We start from the raw sequence: 22,585 nt of genomic DNA, 5'->3' as shown, positions 1-22,585 counted from the left end.
ATACCTCAGCCGTCTTAGACATATTAATCGCTTTCTTTCCTCCAGATTTCATGCCAGCAATAATAGCGTCCCTGTAAGCTTTTAAATGGACCATGTCTGCGCCATTGACATTCCAATTTGGATCGGTGTTTGGATAATGGGTTGCGGCCCATGCTGCTGGGTTGGCCTGATTTTGTGTACGGCCTCTTCTTCCAGCGCTTTACTTGCCGCTTTATCCTAGTCCTTTCCTCGTTATTAAACAATGTCATTAATAATTGCTGACAATCAGCCCAAGTGGGATTATGTGTCTGGACTATTGAAGTAAACCGATCAGTCATGGCTTGAGGCTTTTCGGTGTAAGAGGAGTTATGGGTCTTCCAGTTAAAGAGATCGGTGGTTGTAAAAGGGACATAGACAAAGACTGGATCAGCATATTGTATCTGGCCGTCATCGTTAATGTGTGTCGGGCCAGGAGTCAATCGAAGAGGCATTTGATAATGTCGGGGTTGGAGGGTACCGGTCAGTTGTCTGGTTAGTATGGGGCTTCATTGAGATGCGTCAGTTAGGGTTCCAGTCGAGGGGTAGTAAGGCAAGGGGATGGGGAAGCTTTACTAAGGGGAAGATTGGTGAGTAAAATATTCCGGGCCGGGCTAGGGGGAGCCTGACCGGAAGCTAGATATGGCGCCAAATCTGGGTATGTGGGGTTAACGGAAGCAGGTATCGGAAGGGGAGGTTTTGAAACAAGAGGGCTGGACTCTGAGCTGGAGGAGGAAGTAGGTGGGGACAACGGGGCAAGGGGAGGAGCGTTTCCAGCAGCACCTCCTCTTCCGGTGGAGGAGGAGTAAGGAGGCGGCATAGGGATCTCAGACTCAGGGGGCGTGTCCAAAATGGACGTAATTATGGCCCTAGTGGACAAGCGAGTCCTGGCCACCATGAGGCGACATTGTTCCTCGTGGCATACTCGGATCCATTTTGGCGAGTCATTTACGGCCTGCCTCCAACAATCAATATGTGGAAACTGGCCGTAAAGTTCAGGCCTACCTGATACAGCCACGTGTACACGCTGTACAAGATTAGGATCCAAACTGCCACGTGGTGGCCATGCGGCAACCAAAGTAGGCCATTCCCTACTACACAATGTAATCAAGCGTGCTGGAGACATCTTTACCCCAAAATCACATACTGTATATCCCTTTTTAAAATTCTTTATCATACATCCTAAGGGATCCAAAATCGTCGAATCTGACGCGCCCATACTTAACAAGGGAGCGTCGTTTCCAACAGATACTATACAAACACTCTACCAACGGTCACACCCGTTCCCTCGGCAACAGCACCACGTGGTACAGTTACTAATTGAAACGCACACAACAAAACACTCAGGGAATTCCCGTACACACACATCTCTTACACCAGTCACTAAATAACTAATACTGTGCCCTTTGGCGAAACTATACAGTCACCCACGCTATAATTGAATTACCCATCTATAACATACCCCAGTAACATCGTCTTTACAAACAGTAGTTATAGTACGGTTAGCATAGGTTAAAGTACAATTTAAAGTCACAGTACAATTAGTAATGGTTATGGTGTTAAACATACAACATAGACGACAGTTATTAGTAGTTATTTACAGTATCAGTAATTATACATGGTTATGGTACCGTGCGCTATAATACAGTTACACACTATTCACACTCTCGCTAGACGGCAGAGCTCACGCTATCTAGCAAGATATACACGCTACTACAACAATCTTTAACACATTTACAATTCCCAACTAATCTATTGGCCAGTACCTTGATCGACTACCTAAAACTATCTACATACGTTTTGGTTAGCCACACTGCCCAAGCACCACATATAGCGAACTAGAGGGCGGAATTTACAACAGCACCCTTTTAGTCTATTTACTCTATCAAAAATCTAGTGGGTTCCAAATTTACACGCCTTCCCACTTAGCCAAGATAGGTTGAGATCTAGCGGACCGAATTTACACAGACGCCGCTTAGTCTCCCGGTCCCTCCGACCTAGCGAACAAAATATACACCCTAGAACGCTAGTCTAGACAAGACACCGGTGTCCGGCTAGGGCTATTTACACCAGAACCCTGCCTGACTCCAAACCAAAATTATACGGGCTGACTACAGTAGGGATCGACCGATATTGATTTTTTAGAGCCGATGCCGATAGCCGATATAATTTGCCGATATTCTGTACATTTACCATTTTGGAAAATAAAAACTATTTCTAAAGGTAAATGCACAAAATATACATGCCACGTGTAGTGGAATGCAGTGTGTTTAGACAGGGGAGCTGTGTATGTTTGTGTAGTGTGTGTGTAGGGGATGCAGTGTTTGTTTAGTGTGTGTGTGTAGTGGATGCAGTGTGTGTTTGTGTAGTGGATGCAGTGTGTATTTGTCTAGTGTGTTTGTGTAGTGTGCGTAAAGTGAATGCAGTGTGTGTGTAAAGTGAATGCTGTATATACTAAATGCAAAGTGTGTGTGTTTGTGTAGTGTGTGTATTTGTGTAGTGTGTGTATAGTGTATGTATATAATGCAGAGTGTGTGTGTAGTGTGCATTATATAAACACACTACACAAACACACACTGAATTATATAAACACACTACACAAACACACACTGAATTATATAAACACACTACACAAACACACTGTTTATATAATGCAGTGTTTATATAATGCAGTGTGTTTGTATAGTGTGTGTATAATGCAGTGTGTTTGTATAGTGTGTGTATATATAATGCAGTGTGTTTGTATAGTGTGTGTGTATATATAATGCAGTGTGTTTGTATAGTGTGTGTATAAATAATGCAGTGTGTTTGTATAGTGTGTGTATATATAATGCAGTGTGTGTTTGTATAGTGTGTGTATATATAATGCAGTGTGTGTTTGTATAGTGTGTGTATATATAATGCAGTGTGTGTTTGTATAGTGTGTGTATATATAATGCAGTGTGTGTTTGTATAGTGTGTGTCTATACAAACACACTGCATTATATACACACACACACTATACAAACACACACTGCATTATTATACACACACACACACTGCATTATATACACACACACACTGAATTATATATTGTGTAGTGTATGTGTATAATAATAGAGTGTATGTGTGTGTGAGGGGGCATTTTTTTTTTTATATTAAATTAATATTTTTTTTATATATGTTTAAGTATTATAATTTTTTTTATGTTGTCCCCCCTCCCTGTTTTTTGCCTTGCCAGGGAGGGGGTGGGCAGTCAGTGGCATTGGCTTAGGCTGCTGGGGGGGGGGGGGGGGGGGAGGGGGGGTGGTGAGCGGGCAGCAAGCGTTTACTCACCTCCCAGCAGCTCCTCCAGCTCCTCAGTGTAAATCTTGCGAGACCCGCGGCCGTCAGAGCTGGCCGCGGGTCTCGCGAGATTTACACTGGGGCGCTGGAGGAGTTCCTGGGAGGTGAGTAAATGCTTGCTGCCCGCCCCCCCAGGACCGCCGGGCTTGTAATGAGCCTGGCGGTCCTGGGAGGTATTATCGCCAATATCGGTATCCCTATTGGCCGATACCGATATTGCCGAAAATACCGAATATCGGCCGATTATATCGGTAAAACCGATAATCGGTCGATCCCTAGACTACAGGGTGTTTAATTGAGCGGTGCGCCTTCGCTCCTTCCCTCCACTGGAGGGGGCAGATTCCAAATAACCCCTTATGGGCCTACCGCACAATCGGTATCCCATACCCCTAGTGGGTCCGCCGTCTAAAACAGCGGTCGTCTTACCTCCTCGTTCCTGAACCTGAGTTCACACTCATCGACGGGGACACCCCAGCACTTACTACGTAGAGGCCGATGATCTCCTGGACAACAGACCAGTGGCGCAGAGACGAAGGGAGGTCCACGCAGAAGTTCAGGGGTGCAGCCGTAGAGAACGTGGGCAAAGATAGACCGTCTCACGCCTCTGCTTCTCAGCTACCGTTGAACGATGAGCTTCCCGGCCAATGCACCAAATGATACCGGAGAAACTGACAGAAGCCATGCACAGAGAGATGGACACAGGTTTCTTCAGGAAGGAAGAGATTCTTTATTCGGTTCACCGATCGGGACTCAGAGGGACTAATGTCACCAAAATACAACAAGTTCTGAGCCCCGGACAATAGTGTAGGCTCCTTATATAAGCATGTAGCTCCACCCACACATTCTCTTACCCAATCAATCGAATAAGAACTAACTTCCTGTTCGACCACATGGCTTGCCCAGCACAATGGAGGAGGGGAATACTACATCCGGTATTCTCGCACATGCTCCGTACACTACTGATTGTTTGCCACGTGCAACCAACCGACCGATACACCAGTATATGCACATACTAAATTTATTTTTACCGAGATTCCACCACACTATATCTGCCATGATGTTCCACAAGTCCTGAGGCTTCCATAATTTTATGATATGCCTTCAATCAATTTTGGTTTGGGAGTGTGACTTATTATCCAATTATTAACTCACAGTTGTTACAACATTATTGCACTATGGTTTTCTCTTTTATTGCATTGTAGATTACCTTTGATTATTTTTCTATATTGCTTTGAGGGCTGAGAGGAGTCCTTATCTACAATATCTACAGTATAAGGGTAATTGTTGTGAATTTTTTACCTATTGCCCACTGAGTGTTTGTTCTATCCACCAATAGGTGTATCTGTGTATATATATTTTAATCTGGTTATCCATGGATACATGATGACTTGCTTTAAAGGGTTACTGCAAGACTCAAAGAACCATGACCAATTTAGTGCTTGGCAGTGTTCATGGTATATGTGTAGCTTTTGCTTTAAAATTATTATTTTATTATTTATATAGCGCCAGTTAATTCCATAGCGCTGTACAATGCTGCACATACAGAGTTTAACCCTTCTTGTGTTGTGCTGAAGCTATATTACCACCTCTGACAGCATCACTGGGATGTTATGAGCTAGCCAGGGACTAGAGTTCAGGGTCGTTAATGTCATGAGAACAGTCAGCTGACATTCTTTGCTTATGAATGTCAATGGCGGTTGCTCCTGTGGTCTGCAGGACCCAAAAGATTGTCGCCGGATTACCAGGGGAGCCTTGCAAAACTGTTTGACCCATTTCCAGGGAATCTGGCCAGGGAACTGTGGTATAAATGTCCATGAGCATATTTGAATGTAATTGGCCAATCCTTTGGTAATTGGAACATACATGCAGATCACTTATTTATGTCCAGATTTTTACAATACCTTGACTGCTATATTTCATGTTCATTTGTGCTTAGGGGGTAGTCGATGTCTTGTGTGAAGCCTGTGAACAGCTGGGATGGAAACAGCCAACCAAGATCCAGATTGAAACTATTCCTGTTGCCCTGCAAGGTGAGGAATAGGATATTTATTTTAATATTTACATCTGGTTCTCTTAAAATAACTTGAGCACTATCAGTGTACAATACCCATGCTGTCTGCTGTTCACGGAAAATGTATTGAACAATCGGTCGGTTGCATCTATATAAAATAATGCAAGGTAAATGACTCATCCTCATCCTGCAGAAGTGACAGTTACTTGTTTCTAATTATCGGTAAACACTATTGCAGTTTTAAGCAAGATGAATGGTGCAATGGAAGTTATTAAAAATTATTTAGAAACTATGACAACTTTGCCATTATGTTATGCCTCGGGTACACTTGGCATTTTCTTCAGTGTGAACTGTTAATTTATGATGAAGCATGTAACTGAGAATAAACAAATATGTAAACATAGAGGACGTTTCTTTGTTTACAATTGTGTGGAATTGAAAATAAAAATAAAACATGTCCAAGGTACTAAAGTGGTAGCCCAGTCTACTTGTCCTGATACAAAATAATATAAATTACAAAAGATCGGAGGCACTTGCGTAGACCCGATTTGCTAAACTCATTTTTACAAATTGAATCTGTTTGAAAAAAATAGGGGCAAAAACTGTTGAACTACATCAAACCAACATACTGTACATCCCAATTTCATATTACCAGCAGCTTTAATCCTGCAGTCGATCTGCAGTTGTCTCCTTGACTTATCTTTCCTCAGTGCACAGATTTCCGACCTCCAGGATATGATGTCATGTTGTATCCCAGCCTGTGCATCGCTTGGAGCGTTTGCTGCTCCTCGCACCTCCCCATGCCCTGAGTTTACTGCTGCTCCATCTGGCTTTAGGCACAGCAGACAGTCGTTCAACCACTTTAATACTACATCCATCCCACCCCCCATGCAGCTAAAAGAATCGAAAAACAATTTGATCTACTCCCGGAACGGTATTTTCCTGACATATGGTAGCAGTACAATAGGGATGTACTCTTCCCTCGGGACAAGCATCTGAAATAAATAATTAACAAAAAAAGTTCCTCCCCTTACCAGGTATAAGAGACCAAACCAGCCCTGGGACCTCAGTTCTTTCTTTTTCCATCAGGAACGGACGGCATCTGGAATGAGATGGGTTGCTGCCAGAGGGATCCTGTCTGATAGCCTCCCGGGTGGAGAGCTGTCAGCAAAGAATGGTCAGCAAGCATCCTGCAGGATTACGGAGCAGGTATGGTAAGCCTGCTTTATGCCGAGTGCAGTCACTGGCGAAGCAGGGAGGCGGTTTCTAGTGGCAGCAAATCACTGCCCATTAGAGACACATGCGCACGGCGGTGGAACGCACGCCCGGGTGGTTATGCGTTCCACTGGAGTTCCGACCGCGCTATGCGCATGCGCGGTCTAAACTCCCCGAAATGGCAACCGATTTTAAACGTACCTGCCTATTTATGCTGTGCAGATCTTACTGTCAGCATGGAGCTCTGAAGGTCTCCCGTGTCACCAGCCCCCCCACACGGGTCAGAGGTTTTATTCTTTAGGTCTCTAATATTTAAAACTCTCTATATTTTTATTGTTTCTACAAATATGGTTTATTTGCTTATGTATTGCAGATATGTCTAGTCCTGTCGCTACTGATAATATGGATAAAGACAGTTCCAAAGCTAAACATCTCTGTTGTAGTGAGTACTCCAGTCCTTTACCAGATGGTTTTAAAAGGAAAGTCTGTAATATTTGCTCTTCTTTGACGCTAGAAAAATCCAAGCAACAAGAGATGAAATATTTTTATTGTCTTGGTTTCAGGATAATCTGGCCCAGTCTTTTGAGTCTTTTAACCCCTGAAGGACACATGACATGTGTGACATGTCATGATTCCCTTTTATTCCAGAAGATTGGTCCTTAAGGGGTTAAAGAGCCTGCACACACTTCTCCTGTAAAAGCTACTAAAAAGAAGTCTAAAAGGAAGAGAACACCGTCTAGTTCAGAACTATCCTTGGGTGAATGTTCTTTTTCTCATTCAGAATCCTCTAGCGACTCTTCTGTTACTGAGGTTTTTTTTCCTCATGATGAATTGAGAAAATGTATTAAAGAGGTTAATGTTATTCTTTCTGATGAAACAGTAGACAAATCCAAGGGTAAAACACTTCCAGTCCAACAAAAAATGCTGGATTTTATATTCAGAGAATGAAAGAACCCTGAGAAAAGGGCTTTTATCCCCAGACATTTTAAAAGTATTGTTAAAATGGAGGAGGAAGATAAATGGGAAGAATTGCCTGTAGTTGATGTACAAGTGGCTCAATTGTCTAAAAAAACTACCATACCTATTGGTGAAGTTTCTGGTCTGAAAGACCCTATGGATAAGAGGGCTGAAACTTCCAGCAGAAGGGCAAATCGGGCTGCAGGTTTTTTAGGCTAAAGCATTAGCCGGGGCTTCAGTGGTGAGAGCCCAGAATCTTTGGCTTAACACTATGGAAGATGGTCTGGGTGATAACCAAGACAAAGGCCTTTCCCTCCTGTTCCAAAATGTAAGGTTGTCTAATGAGTACCTTATGGATATTATCACAGAGGTGATTAAAGGGACACTATAGTCACCTGAACAACTTTAGCTTAATGAAGCAGTTTTGGTGTATAGAACATGCCCCTGCAGCCTCCCTGCTCAATCCTCTGCCATTTAGGAGTTAAATCCCTTTGTTTATGAACCCTAGTCACACCTCCCTGCATGTGACTTACACAGCCTTCCATAAACACTTCCTGTAAAGAGAGCCCTATTTAGGCTTTCTTTATTGCAAGTTCTGTTTAATTAGGATTTTCTTATCCCCTGCTATGTTAATAGCTTGTTAGACCCTGCAAGATCCTCCTGTATGTGATTAAAGTTCAATTTAGAGATTGAGATACAATTATTTAAGGTAAATTACATCTGTTTGAAAGTGAAACCAGGTTTTTTTTTTTCATGCAGGCTCTGTCAATCATAGCCAGGGGAGGTGTGGCTAGGGCTGCATAAACAGAAACAAAGTGATTTAACTCCTAAATGACAGTGAATTGAGCAGTGAAATTGCAGGGGAATGATCTATACACTAAAACTGCTTTATTTAGCTAAAGTCATTTAGGTGACTATAGTGTTCCTTTAAGCTTTCGGCTCGTGTCATGGGTTTGACATCTGTGGCCCAAAGGGCACTGTGGCTTAAGGCCTGGACAGCAGACACTGCATCAAAATCTGCATTATGTGAACTGCCGTTGGAGAAGAAAAAGTTTGTTGGTTCTCCTTTAGAAGAGTTAATCCGACAGATGTCGGAAACCAAGAAGGCCCTGCCTCAAGACAGGAAATATACCTGGAAATCCAGGTATAGAAATTTCCAGTTCAAAAACCGTAGGAGCTTTCAAGAAAAAAACAGTTTTTTTCATCAACAAAGGAACGATCCGAAATTTGACACACAAAAAGACAATAAGTCTGACAGAAACAAACGTTTCTGACGCCATCACAGTGGGCGGAAGGTTGCAAGGTTTTGTTCACAGATGGAGAGAGACCACTACAAATCCATGGATTCTGAATCTGGTGAAAAAAGGATACCGAATAAAATTCTTAGATGTTCCAAGACCAAGTTTCCTTGTCTCCTCCTACCGGTCGAAGTTAAAAAACCAAGCCCTTTTTCTGCCTCAGTCTCCCTATTAAGAAAAGGTGTGGTAGAAAGGATTCCAACTTCCCAAGTGTATCCGGGTGTATACTCCCGGTTGTTCCTAGTCCCAAAACCGGACATGTCTTTTCGTCCAATCTTGGATCTAAAAAAACCTGAACAAGCTCATTCCTTACCAACATTTCAGAATGGAGACTATAGCGTCTGTCACTCGTATCCTTCGAAAAGGAGATTTCATGGCAACTTTAGATCTAAAGGATGCCTACCTGCATATTCCTATGGATGTGAAATCAAGAAAATACCTGAGGTTTGCTATAAAGAAAGGGGAAAAATGTCCATTTCCAATTCAGAGCCCTTCCATTCGGGCTAGCTTCAGCACCCAGGATTTTTACAAAGGTCCTCACACCTGTCACAGCTTTTTTGAGGATGCAAGGAATCACAGTAGTACCTTACTTGGACAGTTAATAAAGGCAGACTCAAGAGGCGCTCTAGAATCAGATGTGGCCTATACGCTAGAAATCCTGGAAGAACATGGTTGGATTATTAACCTAGAAAAATCACACCTTACCCCTTCAAGGTCTATCCTGTTTTTAGGGTTTTTGATCAAGTCAGACACTCTGTCTGTTCATCTGACAAAAGAAAGAAAAAAGAAAGATTTTAATAAAAAAAACCTTCTTCGGATGTCAGAATGTTCGGTGAGGAAAGTCATGCAGGTTTTAGGTCATCTGACCTCTACAATCTCTGCAGTAAAATGGGCCAGAGCAGAATCAAGTCCCTTACAGTGGGAAATTCTTGTCCAATGGTCAAAGAAGGAAGAAGACTTGGATGCATTAATGAGTATATCAGATCATACAAAAGAAAAACTCTCTTGGTGGCTAGAGGAAAAAATCATTACAGAAGGCCTGTCTTTTCGTCAAAAATCTTGGATCGTGATTTCTACAGACGCTTCAAATACAGGTTGGGGAGCTCACCTCCTGTATCACTTAAGACAAGGTGTTTGGTCGAAAAAGGAATCTTCAAATTTCAAGGAGTTGTTGGCAGTACTCTACGCTCTTCAGCAGTTCAAGGATTCCATTGTAGGAAAAGCTGTAAAAATCCAGTCGGCCAATCAGACTTCAGTCTCCTACCTGAACAAACAAGGTGGTACAAGAGTAAAAAAAATAGTATTTCCTTTGTTCACGGATTATCTCCTGGGCTCAAAGTCCTCTAGACGACATTTCTGCCATTCATATTCGAGGGGTAGACAACGTGGTAGCGGACGATTTAAGCAGATCACAATGGTCCCAGAATAAGTGGTCTCTCAATCCAGAAATTTTCGCACATCTTGTGAAGAGATTTGGTCTTCCAGTCATAGACCTTATGGCAAGAAGATCAAATGCAAAAGTAAGATCGTTTGCCTCCTTCTTCAAGGCAGACAGGCCGCTGATAATGGATGGTCTTTCGATCCGGTGGGAATTTCCCCTTGCTTACATTTTTCCCCCAGTAAGCCTTGTCCCAAGGATTCTGCAAAAGGTAACATGAGATCAAGCTTATATTCTGGCCATAATACCGTACTGGCCAAACCGCAGCTGGTTCTAGTTTTTAAAGAAGATGGCTTTAAAGTACTGGATTCTGGGGGGCGGGGCCTGACCGCTGAGCCGAGAGGCAGCAGAAAAGAGGTGCTCCTGCTCCAACGGACAAATCTCCTGAATAAAAAAACCTACAAAGCACCCTAATCGACTCGCATAAGCAGCTCAGATAAAGGTGACACCGGGAGCTACACGTGGATATCAAACATGTGGAATGTAGGGCAGGAGGCACCGAAGCACCCTATGAGGCCTACTAGCATGGTCGGCGCGGGGGAGACGGCCGCTCCCCTGTTGCCTCCAACAGCCACAAGCATGAGCACGGGCCATCGTTTCCCCCCCATGGACCGGCGGGGGTTATCCCGGTCCCAGGTGGGCACCTCCAGAGGAAGCAGCAACAACCCCAACGGAGGCAAGCTGAATCCAATATGGCGGAGAAAGCCGCCAGGCCATCTGACACCTCACATGTAAGCGACATCCTGGCACGGATCAACGCTACATTTGAAGCGTTTTGGAAAAAGCTGGAAGACAGACTGAGCAACACACAGGCTCCGATTACAAGTGCACCCATGGCTCTACCCTGCAGCTCCCATCCAGACGGCTTGCTCACCCAAACCAAGCGCGCCAAAAAATGGAGCCTCAAACGACACTCTCCACCGCCGGCAGGAACACAGGTGAGGAGACGCACACCAGCGACTAAAACCCAGCACAAGGCACAGTATACCCAATCCACAACCCGGCACCAACGCAGACCTGCATACCCACGTCAGCAAGGCTCTACCAAACGCCGACCTGGTAAAGACCCGCCGGCAGTGGCACAGAGGCGAGAACCGACATGGCACAAGCCCAAACCTGACAAGCAACAGAGAGACCGAACCCTGATAGCCAAGCCACATTCCTTATCATCAGCACCTCCAAGCCTGACATGCCCCAGGGCGGACATGGACTATGCCCTACCGATACAGGGAGTAGGAGGCTTGGGCTACCCTGCAAATGGGTCTGGACAGTATCTGATAGCCATGGGCGTAGGCTGAGCAGAACAAGCACAAGGGTACACTAGATAAGTCAGAGCTATAATCTGCTGTTCCCTCTCACACACTCAGCATTGTTATACCATAGCAGCATATGTTTTAATATTTTGTTTCAAGCTTATACTCCTATGCCCACCAATCCACCTGATCCCACTACTATTTGGTACCCAGTCATTAATAGACCTGGTGGTCTCCTCTCTCAAGTAATGACCCGCATCCGTAGTCCCTTAGCCTGTATAATCTTAGCAACGACCTGAATGCTACTGCAGCTCCTCTAGGACCAGTCACTTATTGAGATATGACATGCATAACTTTACTATCTTACTCGGCCCTAGATAAATTCTCTAAGCCTGATTTATACGCCTGATTTATACGCCTGTTTTTCAAGCTTGTTTCGTCTTAAATATACAAAAAAGTGCACGGTCTATTCAAGCCACATTACAATCTATGTATGAACGCGTAAAATCTGGCAGAATGCTGTTGTGGCACTTGCCGGCACAAATGTACCTGGTCTTAAATATGCACAATAAAATAAAGAATTAAAAAAATAAAAAAAAAGTATTGGATTCTTCCGGTAACACCAGATCTTCTGGAAAACTAGGGAATTCCAGTAGAGGTATTGAACATGTTCAGGTTGACAGCTTGGCTGCTGCACAGCTAATTATGCATAATAGGGGCATTAAAGAAGAGAGGTTTCAGTTACTGTTAAATTCTACCAGGAGCTCTACCTCTTCTATTTACTTAAAAATTTGGACGAGATTTCTTCACCTGTGCATATCTCATCATTGCATAGGATCCTCTACTTCTACTGATACTATCCTTCATTTTTTGCAAGATGGTCTTGCTCAAGGTTTTAGTCTGTCTACCCTCAAAGTTTAAGTTTCCGCTCTCCGTAATTTTTTGATAGAAAAATTGGGCTTCTGATCCTCTCATTAGGAGATTATTTAAAACTGTAAGACTCTTAAAGACTCCTAAGAAAATCTGTTTTCCCTCTTAGGATTTGTCTTTAGTTTTGAGATCTCTGTGTACTCAGCCTTTCGAACCTTTGGAAGAAGCTTCATTGAAGAATCTGTCCCTGAAGACTGTGTTTTTGGTGGCCATTACTTCGGCTAAGAGGATAGGAAAACTCCCAGGCCCTTTCTTCCTCTCTTGACTTTTCAAAATTTCTTCCGGATAACGTGGTTATGTACCCTAAGCCTTCCTTTCTTCCGAAGGTTATCTCCTCCAAGGTTATCAACCAACCTATTTTTCTTCCCTCCTTTAATGGTCCATCTATGCCAGATTGGGAATTTGATTGGAGCCAACTAGATGTTGGTAGGTCTCTGAAAATCTACTTGGACCGCTCCTCTGCGTATTTCTTTGGAAAATTTAAAGGCCAAGTTGCCTCCAAGGCCACTTTGGCAAGATGGCTGGTGGATACTATTAAATTGGCTTATTCAATCTACCTCTGCCTCCCTCCTTGAAAGCACATTCTACTAGAGCCATGGCTGCCTCTTGGGCCAGAAAAGGTGTGTGCCTCTCCGGAAGATATATGCAAGGCGGCTACCTGGTCTTCTTTCAACACTTTTTTGTCAAACATTACAGGCTAGACGTATTCTCTGCCTCTGATACTGATTTTGGGCACAAGGTGTTGCATGCTGTTATTGCCTAAATTCCCGCCCTGAGTCTGGGATATCGAGATATCCCTATTGTACTGCCACCATATGTTAGGAAAAACTGTAATTTTACTCACCGTAAATTCCTTTTTCCTTAATATGGTGGCAGTACATCAATCCCTCCCTCTATGTGTATATATATTAATTTTTGGGGTGTTCTATGGATTCACTGAGGTGTTCTTGGTACGTACTGAGGTCCCAGGACTGGTTTGGTCTCTTATACCTGGTAAGCGGAGGAGCTTTTTATGTTAATAATTTATTTCAGATGCTTGTCCCGAGGAAAGAGTACATCCCTATTGTACTGCCATCATATTAAGGAAAAGGGAATTTACGGTGAGTAAAATTAGTTTTCCCAGTCGTCTAGGATTATAAATTCCACATCCCTGGTCTAATATTTTTAATGTTTTAGTCTGCGTATATAGAACATCCGAAAGATAAATATGTAAATTGGGTACGTTTTGAGATGTAAACTATTTTGTTCTTTAATCTCAGTAGGGCTATAAATGTTATTTTGAAGTAGTTTTACCAAACCTCAGTCTATAAAATATAATAAAAGCTTTCCAGTTTGCAGCATTCTAAATTGATACAGAGTGGTTTGTGTTTTTCCATTATCACCAATTTTCCCTATAGTATCTAGTACTGATAAACTGCTTTGTAGAGTTTTTTTACCATTTTTCCAATTACAGAATGTGTTGGCTTTTATACTCTTGTAGCTTTTTTTTTTTTTTACTTATTTGTCAATTTCCATCCTTTTAGGAAAAGACATAATTGGTCTCGCTGAAACTGGCTCTGGAAAGACTGGTGCCTTTGCTATTCCAATTCTTCAGTCTTTGCTTGAAAGTCCCCAACGGCTTTATGCTTTGGTTCTCACCCCCACCAGAGAATTGGCTTTTCAGATTTCAGAACAGTTTGAAGCTCTTGGCTCTTCAATTGGTGTCAAAAGTGGTATGTGAACATTTTCTTTTTCATTTTATTTAGCAGACTTTTTTGAATATTTTGTTATCATGTTAATTTAATTGTATACAATTTGCTACATGTTGTATGTCTAGACCTAACATATACTGTGTATTTAGAAAGTCTTGACACCCCTTAATTTTTTTCAACAATCTAAACTCAATACCTCGTAAATACGAAGCAAAAACAAAATTTTATAAACCAAATCTATTAAGCAGAAAAATAAATCGAGGTATCAAGTTGACCTAAGTATTCAGAGCACCGAAACAAGATTCTTTGGCAGAAAGTAGGCAGAATAATATCATGGTTTTACCGAAGAATCACAAAGTACCTTTGAACAGTTGTTTGATAGGAGTATATAAGTCAGATCTAGTCTCTGTTTAGAACAAAGAAGAAAGAATTAGACTTTCTGAATTTTTTTTAGCAAGAGTTTCAGAGAGCTATTGAGGGGGGACAGAGAAGATTCCCAAAGGAATAAATCAACTACACAATGTATACCATATAACCTCATAGATCATAGATGTAGAAGACTGGCTGGCTTGAAAAAATATATTGATGACTTCTTCATCCAAAATCTTTGAGTTAAAGTACTAGCCTCTCAGCAGACATGCTGTCATCTTGAAGGTTTTTAATACTTCTGGTGAGATTCTCTGATTTTAGAGCAGATGATCTGATGAACCAGTGAGCTTTTACTAGTGACCAGAGAAAACTTATATGGAATGTAGAAGGCATTTGAAAAAATCCAGTTGGTCCAGCCTGATGTGGAATGCTGATATGGCTGACACATGAACTCCTGCCCAATACGTGATATTTCTAAAAAGAGTTATGATAATGGAATTCTCATGACTCCCTGCTGATGCTGTATGCCACTACTGTGTGATTGCACTGTGTTTACATTTTAAGCGCTGTATTAAACTGTCTACATTAGCAAAAAAAGATTTCCCTTCCTTGGCATCAGATGGGTCTTTTTGTTGAGTCTATAAGTCCTTAATATCAGATTTTTCACATTTTGTAAGCAACCAAAGGGACTGTAGGAATAATATAGCAACTATGGTGTATTTGTTCAGTTCTGCTGGTCCCGCTTTAGTAACCAATCATCTAGATATGGAACAACTGTCAAACCTCTTCTACAAAGTAGTTTCACTATTACCAAGATTTGTGTGAATACCCTTGGAGTAGTTGCTAACCTGAATGGAAGAACTTTGAATTGATAATGTAATATTTCTCTTTTTGCTCATATAGCCCTTGCTGTGCTAGTTGCTGTGCATTTAGAGGTTTGTTGTGCATGTAGGGCAAATTTCTGTATTGCAACAATCAAATACATTTGATTGAGAACCAAGTCTGAGGGAAGCACCTCTAGTAGTTGACGGGAAGATGGCCATTAGAGTGGTGTCTTAACCCAGCTAAAGGAAACTTTGCAGTTTTACATTGCAGGGTTAAATTGTCAGTCACTGTTCCAAGACCACTTCTTTGAGAGACCTTGTTTGGGTACCTTTAGTTTCCCTTTAACTTCATACACTAAGCCAGTAGAATAGTTTTGTTACATGTTTTGTATTTGTGAGATCACAAATGTGTGAAATTTACCATAATCATCTTCTCACCTGGACTGTTTTCATTCTTTATCTACTTTCATTTTCTATTCAGTCTATCTTTTTACCTGCTGTCTTTGTTGTGTCTACAAAATGGATTATACCTTTCCTCTCTAGAGTAACAGGTTGATAATAATGGTCTTGAACAAAAAATGTTCTATATGGGTCTTTTATTGTGCTGAGGTAAAGCATTCTTCTTTTCTCCTCTGCTTAAAACAGTCATCCAAGGTGAAAAAAACACATAAGATGCTGAGGTTGTGCCCTTGTGAGAGGGCAACTACCCAGCCGGCTGATAAGGTTGTTGGTACAGTATAGTTTAGTGCCTGGATGAATCTTAGGGTCTGGAATCCAGTAGACAGACAAAAAAAAGGGGGGGGGGGGGTGGGGAGCGGGGTAAGGAAAAAGTTCCTACAGAGCAATACTTCAATGCTATGGGGTAAAGTGCCAAAGAGTATCCTTATATCAATGAAAAAAATAAAACTTTATTGGTCTATTACAAGATAGAAGGAATACAAGAGCACTTATATATCAGCAGATTAGCTCTGTTATCTATATTAGCCTTAAGTATCAAACCTTGGTATATAATACTACTCAAAAGCCTCCTTGATTGGGGCTTATACCGTGGAAGCTTAGGCTAATATTCCCCTGAGGCAGCACCTAACCCTAATGATCTTGCTAGGAGATCAATCAGTTAGGTTATAAGTCCACCCAGTACAGACAGAGTATATTCATAAGTATGAAATAGCAGATATTGGTTGCAGGGAATAGTTAAACAATAGTGACAGAGAGAACAGAGCGATCGAAGTGTACAGTGAAAAAAGTTAAGTCTAATGTTGCAAAGACCTATCACTGTTCTATTACTGTTGCTATTCCCTAGCTTCTGCTAATAAACACCTTCTTGGGTGTTCTAAACTCAATGGCTGAACTCAATGCTGCAATACTGTCTAGTGGAGTTGGACTCCAGAAAAAATCATAGGGGTAAAGTGATTAACAAAAATTAATAACCATTGCAAAATAAGTGAGAGGAGGGATTCCCTTAGTGCCTCCGGTGTGGTGCACTGTGAGGTGCCGATATGTGGTGATTGGGGATCCCTCCAAGTGACCCGACGCGCGTTTCGGAGTTTGAAAACTCCTTCGTCAGGGGTAAGGATTGCCGCCCGAAACCTCCCGGTATTTAAATGCCCCTCATCCAATCATTGGCAGGATCATCGCAACGTCATCAGTGACGTGCCGCCTAGACCCTCTCAGTGAGTGAGTTGCTGTTAGCCAATCACGCAGGGGATCGTCACATCGTCATATATGACGTGGTGTAGTTCCTCCACGTGGGAAAAAGTGGGTGGAGTGTTTGACAGTTCTATCTACCCGATTGGCTGGACATCTTTATTACAATTTGATACAGTCATTTAGATAGCGATAGTTTAAAGATGTTATAAATGCGGTTTGGCTATTTGGACACTGTAGAGAATGTACAGATTATGAGTGTCAGACTGACAGAGCATAAATCTAAATGTACTAAGAGTCAACATAACACAGTAAAATAGGGATACAATGCATCTATACGAGTAAGCTATTTATATAAATATAGAGCTATCACTGAGATGCCTTAATTTAAAGAGGAAACATTCAATTTAGATATGGAGTTACTTGAGTATAAAAGGGAAGAAATCCAATACATGAATGTTCTTTGAGATAGAGTCAATCTATCTGAATGTGTTATGTCGAATATATTAGATATCTTTAGTAATATGGCTATAGTGTCACTGAGCTGCATATATCTATATTTCCCCACGGTGTAAAGGAGGCGGAGGGGAGGGGGAGAAAGAGGGGGACGGTCAATCCTGGGACAATTCATGTCCCTACTTTTAATAACAAAAAACAAAAGTGAAAGTGAAACATCAAGTGAGTGAATACCCTTAGACTGATCAAAAAGTAACTAAGAAACATAGAGTAGGCTATTTACAAATATACAAGATAAGAATTTTAAAGAGACTTCTAGATATATGGGGAGTATGAGAAACCCTCATTGAGACCTTTGGGGGATAGGGTTTTGAGTCGGTAAATCCAATAACACTCGCGTTTTCTTAAGCGTTGATCCCAATTGCCCTTCCTCTGGTCCTGTTTGATTAATTCAATGCCTTGAAATTTAAGGACATTGGGGTCTCCATTGTGAGCTGTTTTTACGTGTCTGGAGATCGATGTTTCTATGTGCCTGGCTGATTTAACAGAATTGATATGTTCAAGAATTCGTCTCTTGAACGGTCTGAAGGTTTTGCCGACGTACATAGCATGACAGTGGCAGGTGATTAGATAGATCACTCCCTTCGAGTTGCAGTTGAAAAATGACAATGATTTAAAATTTTCCGTATTAGAGCTGTTATTAAAGTTTTTTGAATTGGTCTCTATGTATCTGCAAGCTTTGCACCTACCGCATTTGTAGGTGCCTTTAATTTTGCTTGACAGCCAGTGTGTGGGTGGTTTGCTGGTTTGAAAGTGACTGTGCACCAGTAAGTCTTTCAAATTATTGCCCCTTCTAGCTGTCAAGGTGGCGTAGGAGGGGAGGGCATCTCTGAGGTGGCTGTCTTGTTTTAGCAGAGGCCAGAAGCGATTCATAATTGTTTTGACTTGGTCCCAACCCCCATCGAAGGTGGCAACACATCTGAGTTGTTTTTGTTCAGGTTTTGGTGTTGATGCGGGAACGCCTTCTTCTCTTAAAAGGTCTTCTTGTTCGGTTAAGAGGGCCCTATGGTATGCCCTCTTGAGGCATTTATTGGGGTACCCCTTAGACCTAAACATGTGACGTAATTCTTTAGCCTGTGTTTTAAAATCTTCCAGGTCAGAACAATTACGCCTTAGACGTAAATATTGGCCCGTCGGTATTCCCCGTTTCTGCTGAATTGGGTGGTGACTTTTCCAATTCAGAAGATTGTTGGTGGCTGTGCTTTTTCTGAATAAGTTTTTTTTTTTATGATGCCCTGTTGTTGCGGGGACACCATAAGATCGAGAAAGCTTAAAGACGGAGTGCCAATTTCGGCGGTGAACTTTAAGTTTAATTCATTAGTGTTCAGGCTATGTGTGAATTGCCTGAATTGTTCCCCTGACCCAGTCCAGATGATTATTATATCATCTATATATCTTTTCCAGAGATAAATGTACTGGGTCAGGGGATTTTTTGGAGGAGATGTAAAGACTATTTGTTCCTCCCACCATCCCAGGTGCAGGTTTGCATATGAGGGTGCGCATGACGTCCCCATAGCAGTCCCCTGCACCTGGTGGTAGTACACTCCGTCAAACAGGAAAAAGTTGTGCGTTAAAACAAACTTTAAAAGGTCTAGTACCAGGTCACTGTGTTTATCGAGGGATGTCCCTCTCCTCCTTAGGAAATGCTCAGTGTGTTTTATTCCCAGAGTATGTGGTATTGAGCTGTATAATGATTCGACATCCAAACTGCAGATGATGGAGTTGTGTGGTAATTTAGTTCGAGTTAAAACTGCTAAGGTTTGTTTGGTGTCTCTTAGGTATGATGGGAGTTGTGTGACTAGTGGTTTCAGGATATGGTCTAAATAGACACTAACATTCTGGGTCATGTTGTTGTTGCCAGAAACAATGGGTCTGCCTGTCAAGATCATCTGTTGTTTATGAATCTTAGGTAGGCTGTAAAAAGTTGAGATACGGGGGTTATTAATGGCCATGTAGTTATATTCATCTTTCGAAATTAATTTGTCATCAAAACCTTGTTGTAGTATGCTTCTTAGCCTTTCAGTGAATATTTTGGAGGGATCTTGTTTCAAGATTTTATAAGTCAATTGATCCGTGAGTATTCTTTTATTCATTTCCATATATTTTTGAGTATCCATTATAACTATATTGCCCCCTTTGTCCGAGGGCTTTATAGTTATAGTCTGATTCTCTTTTAATGTCTTAACCGCTATGTACTCTGAAGCTGTTAGATTTGAGTTTGGTTTGTGACTTATTTCTTTGAGCTTTATTTTCTCAATCTCCTCGCGTACTAATTCTACAAAGGTCTCGACGTACTTAGAGTCTCCCAGTTTAGGGCAGTAGTGGCTTTTATTCCTCAGGTTAGTCAGAGGGTATTTTGGTCCTTCTGAATCGTCATTCTCTTCTAACAATTCTGCTAGGATCATAGTCATACGGTAGTCTTTGAGTTCTAGACCTAAATTTTTGGCTTTTTTCTCTTCATTAAGGAGATAGTTTTTATGTAGAATGAGCTTTCTCGCAAAAAGGTGAATATCCTTAACCCAGGTGAATTTGTCAAAGCGTGGTGTGGGGATAAATGACAGGCCTTTTGCCAACAGATCTAATTCTGACTGTGTGGGAATATAGTCAGATAGGTTGACAATCTGTCTGTTTTTCAATACCGGTTCTTTCTGTTGTATTGTTTTTTGGGTCTTGGTCTCAGGAATGGGCGGTTGTCCCCATGTGTATGGTCTAAAAAAGTGACACCTCTCTTTAGAATCCCTCTATTGTTCTCACTTGAGGTGGAGGGAGTCGCTGTTACATCAGTGTCTGATCCACTAGACTCATATTCAGAGGTGGAAGCCTGATCACTGTCAACCCTTCTCTTTCTGTTAAACTTTTTATAGACGTTACCGGTTTTGAAATCTTCCAAGGTGGTTCAAAATTTTTTATTTCATTTTTTGAAAGGCTAATCAAAAAGCACATTTTTCGAAGCAATGTCTGCTGCCCAAAATGTTACACGCATTGCTGTGCAACTGATAGATGACAGAACCATGCATCTTGCTGATCCTTTCAAAGTTCCCTCAATAGCATCACGCAAAAAGGAGGCTCGAAGCTTTGATATTGTTTTAATAACAGGATGATGTCTTCCATGGTTTCGCAAGCCAAGCCGCTTTTTAAGAACTGGAGCTAAACATTTTGGGCTCTAGCTAGAATACTAGAGTATCACTAGCGATACGTGCTTTACTATGAAATTCAGCCACTTGTTAAACTCTTGTAAACATAGTTTCTGATATTTTATCTGCACACTCCTTAAGCCCAGTTGCATATTATATGGGAAAACTGGTCTTCTTTTAGAGATCGCAACAATGCTACTCTCAGAATAGCATTGTAGTCCTAAAATTCTTTAACTTTGGATAGTAAAGATTGTTTTTGTAAGAAATGTAAGACATTTGTTTGGATTTTCGGGGGGGGGGAGGGGGGAGGAGTTGTTTTTGTTTTTTTGCTTTACCACTATATTGAGTATATATTCAAACAATTGTGGCATAATGCTGCAAAATAAAATGTTAAAAAATAAATACCGTATATACTCGAGTATAAGCCGAGTTTTTCAGCCCATTTTTTGGGCTGAAAAACCCCAACTCGGCTTATACTCGAGTCAAGGTCTGTATTATGGCAATTTGCATTGCCATAATACAGACTGGGGGAGAGGGGGGCTGGCAGAGCTGTAACTTACCTGTTCTGCAGCTCCTGTCAGCTCTCTCCTCCTCTGCGCCGTCCGGTCAGCACCTCGGTCAGCTCCCAGTGTAAATCTCGCGAGAGCCGCGGCTCTCGCGAGACTTACAGTGTAAGCTGACAGAAGAGCAGAACGGACGGCGCAGAGGAGGAAAGAGCAGACAGGAGCTGCAGAACAGGTAAGTTACAGCTCTGCCAGCCCCCCTCTCCCCCCCACTGAACTGCCACTGGACCACCAGGGAAGGAGAGCCCCCCTCCCTGCCATATATCAAGCAGGGAGGGGGGACGAAAAAAAAATATATAAATAAAATAAGAAATAATAATAAAAAAATAATAATAATAAAAAAAAATTAATAATAACAAAAAAAAGGGGTATAAGGACCACTATGGGAGGGAGGGGGTATAAGGACCGCTATGGGAGGGAGGGGGGGTATAAGGACCACTATGGGAGGGAGGGGGGGTATAAGGACCACTATGGGAGGGAGGGGGGGTATAAGGACCGCTATGGGAGGGAGGGGGGGTATAAGGACCGCTATGGGAGGGAGGGGGGTATAAGGACCGCTATGGGAGGGAGGGAGGGGGGGTATAAGGACCACTATGGGAGGGGGGGGATAAGGACCACTATGGGAGGGGGGGGATAAGGACCACTATGGGAGGGAGGGGGGGATAAGGACCACTATGGGAGGGAGGGGGGGATAAGGACCACTATGGGAGGGAGGGGGGGTATAAGGACCACTATGGGAGGGAGGGGGGGGGGATAAGGACCACTATGGGAGGGAGGGGGGATAAGGACCACTATGGGAGGGAGGGGGGTATAAGGACCACTATGGGAGGGGGTGGGATAAGGACCACTATGGGAGGGGGGGGGTATAAGGACCACTATGGGAGGGAGGGGGGGGGGGGGGATAAGGAACACTATGGGAGGGAGAAGGGGGATAAGGACCACTATGAGAGGGAGGGGGTGGGATAAGGACCACTAGGGGAGGGGAGGGTAAGGACCACTAGGGGAGGGGTGAGTCAGGACCACTGGGGGGGGGGGGTGAAGGAACACGGGGGTGGGGAGGTAAGGACCACTGAGGGAGGAGGAGGGGAAGTCAGGACATATGGATGGGGGGGGGAGGTGGCGGCAAAAAAATTTTTGCCTACGGCGGCAAATATCCTTGCACCGGCCCTGCACACACTGCATTCACACACTGCATTCATACACACACACTGCACTCATGCACACACACGCTGCACTCATGCACACACACGCTGCACTCATGCACACACACGCTGCACTCATGCACACACACGCTGCACTCATGCACACACACGCTGCACTCATGCACACACACGCTGCACTCATGCACACACACGCTGCACTCATGCACACACACGCTGCACTCATGCACACACACGCTG

At 42.7% G+C, this 22,585-nt stretch overlaps 1 protein-coding gene across 1 annotated transcript in view; it reads left to right on the top strand.

Moving 5' to 3' along the window:
* DDX47 (DEAD-box helicase 47) overlaps window positions 1-22,585 on the top strand; it is a 66,088-nt gene that overhangs the window by 22,398 nt on the left and 21,105 nt on the right. Inside the window, exons 2-3 of the mRNA XM_063427583.1 lie at window positions 5,276-5,369; window positions 13,965-14,153. Of these exons, the coding sequence (XP_063283653.1) occupies window positions 5,276-5,369; window positions 13,965-14,153 (283 nt within the window). The remainder of the gene's footprint in view (window positions 1-5,275; window positions 5,370-13,964; window positions 14,154-22,585) is intronic.

Source organism: Pelobates fuscus, chromosome 7 (genome assembly GCF_036172605.1).
Source record: "Pelobates fuscus isolate aPelFus1 chromosome 7, aPelFus1.pri, whole genome shotgun sequence".
Taxonomy (NCBI): domain Eukaryota; kingdom Metazoa; phylum Chordata; class Amphibia; order Anura; family Pelobatidae; genus Pelobates; species Pelobates fuscus.
The sequence above is the reverse complement of the archived record's forward strand: the minus strand, read 5'-3'. Positions and strand labels throughout refer to the sequence as shown.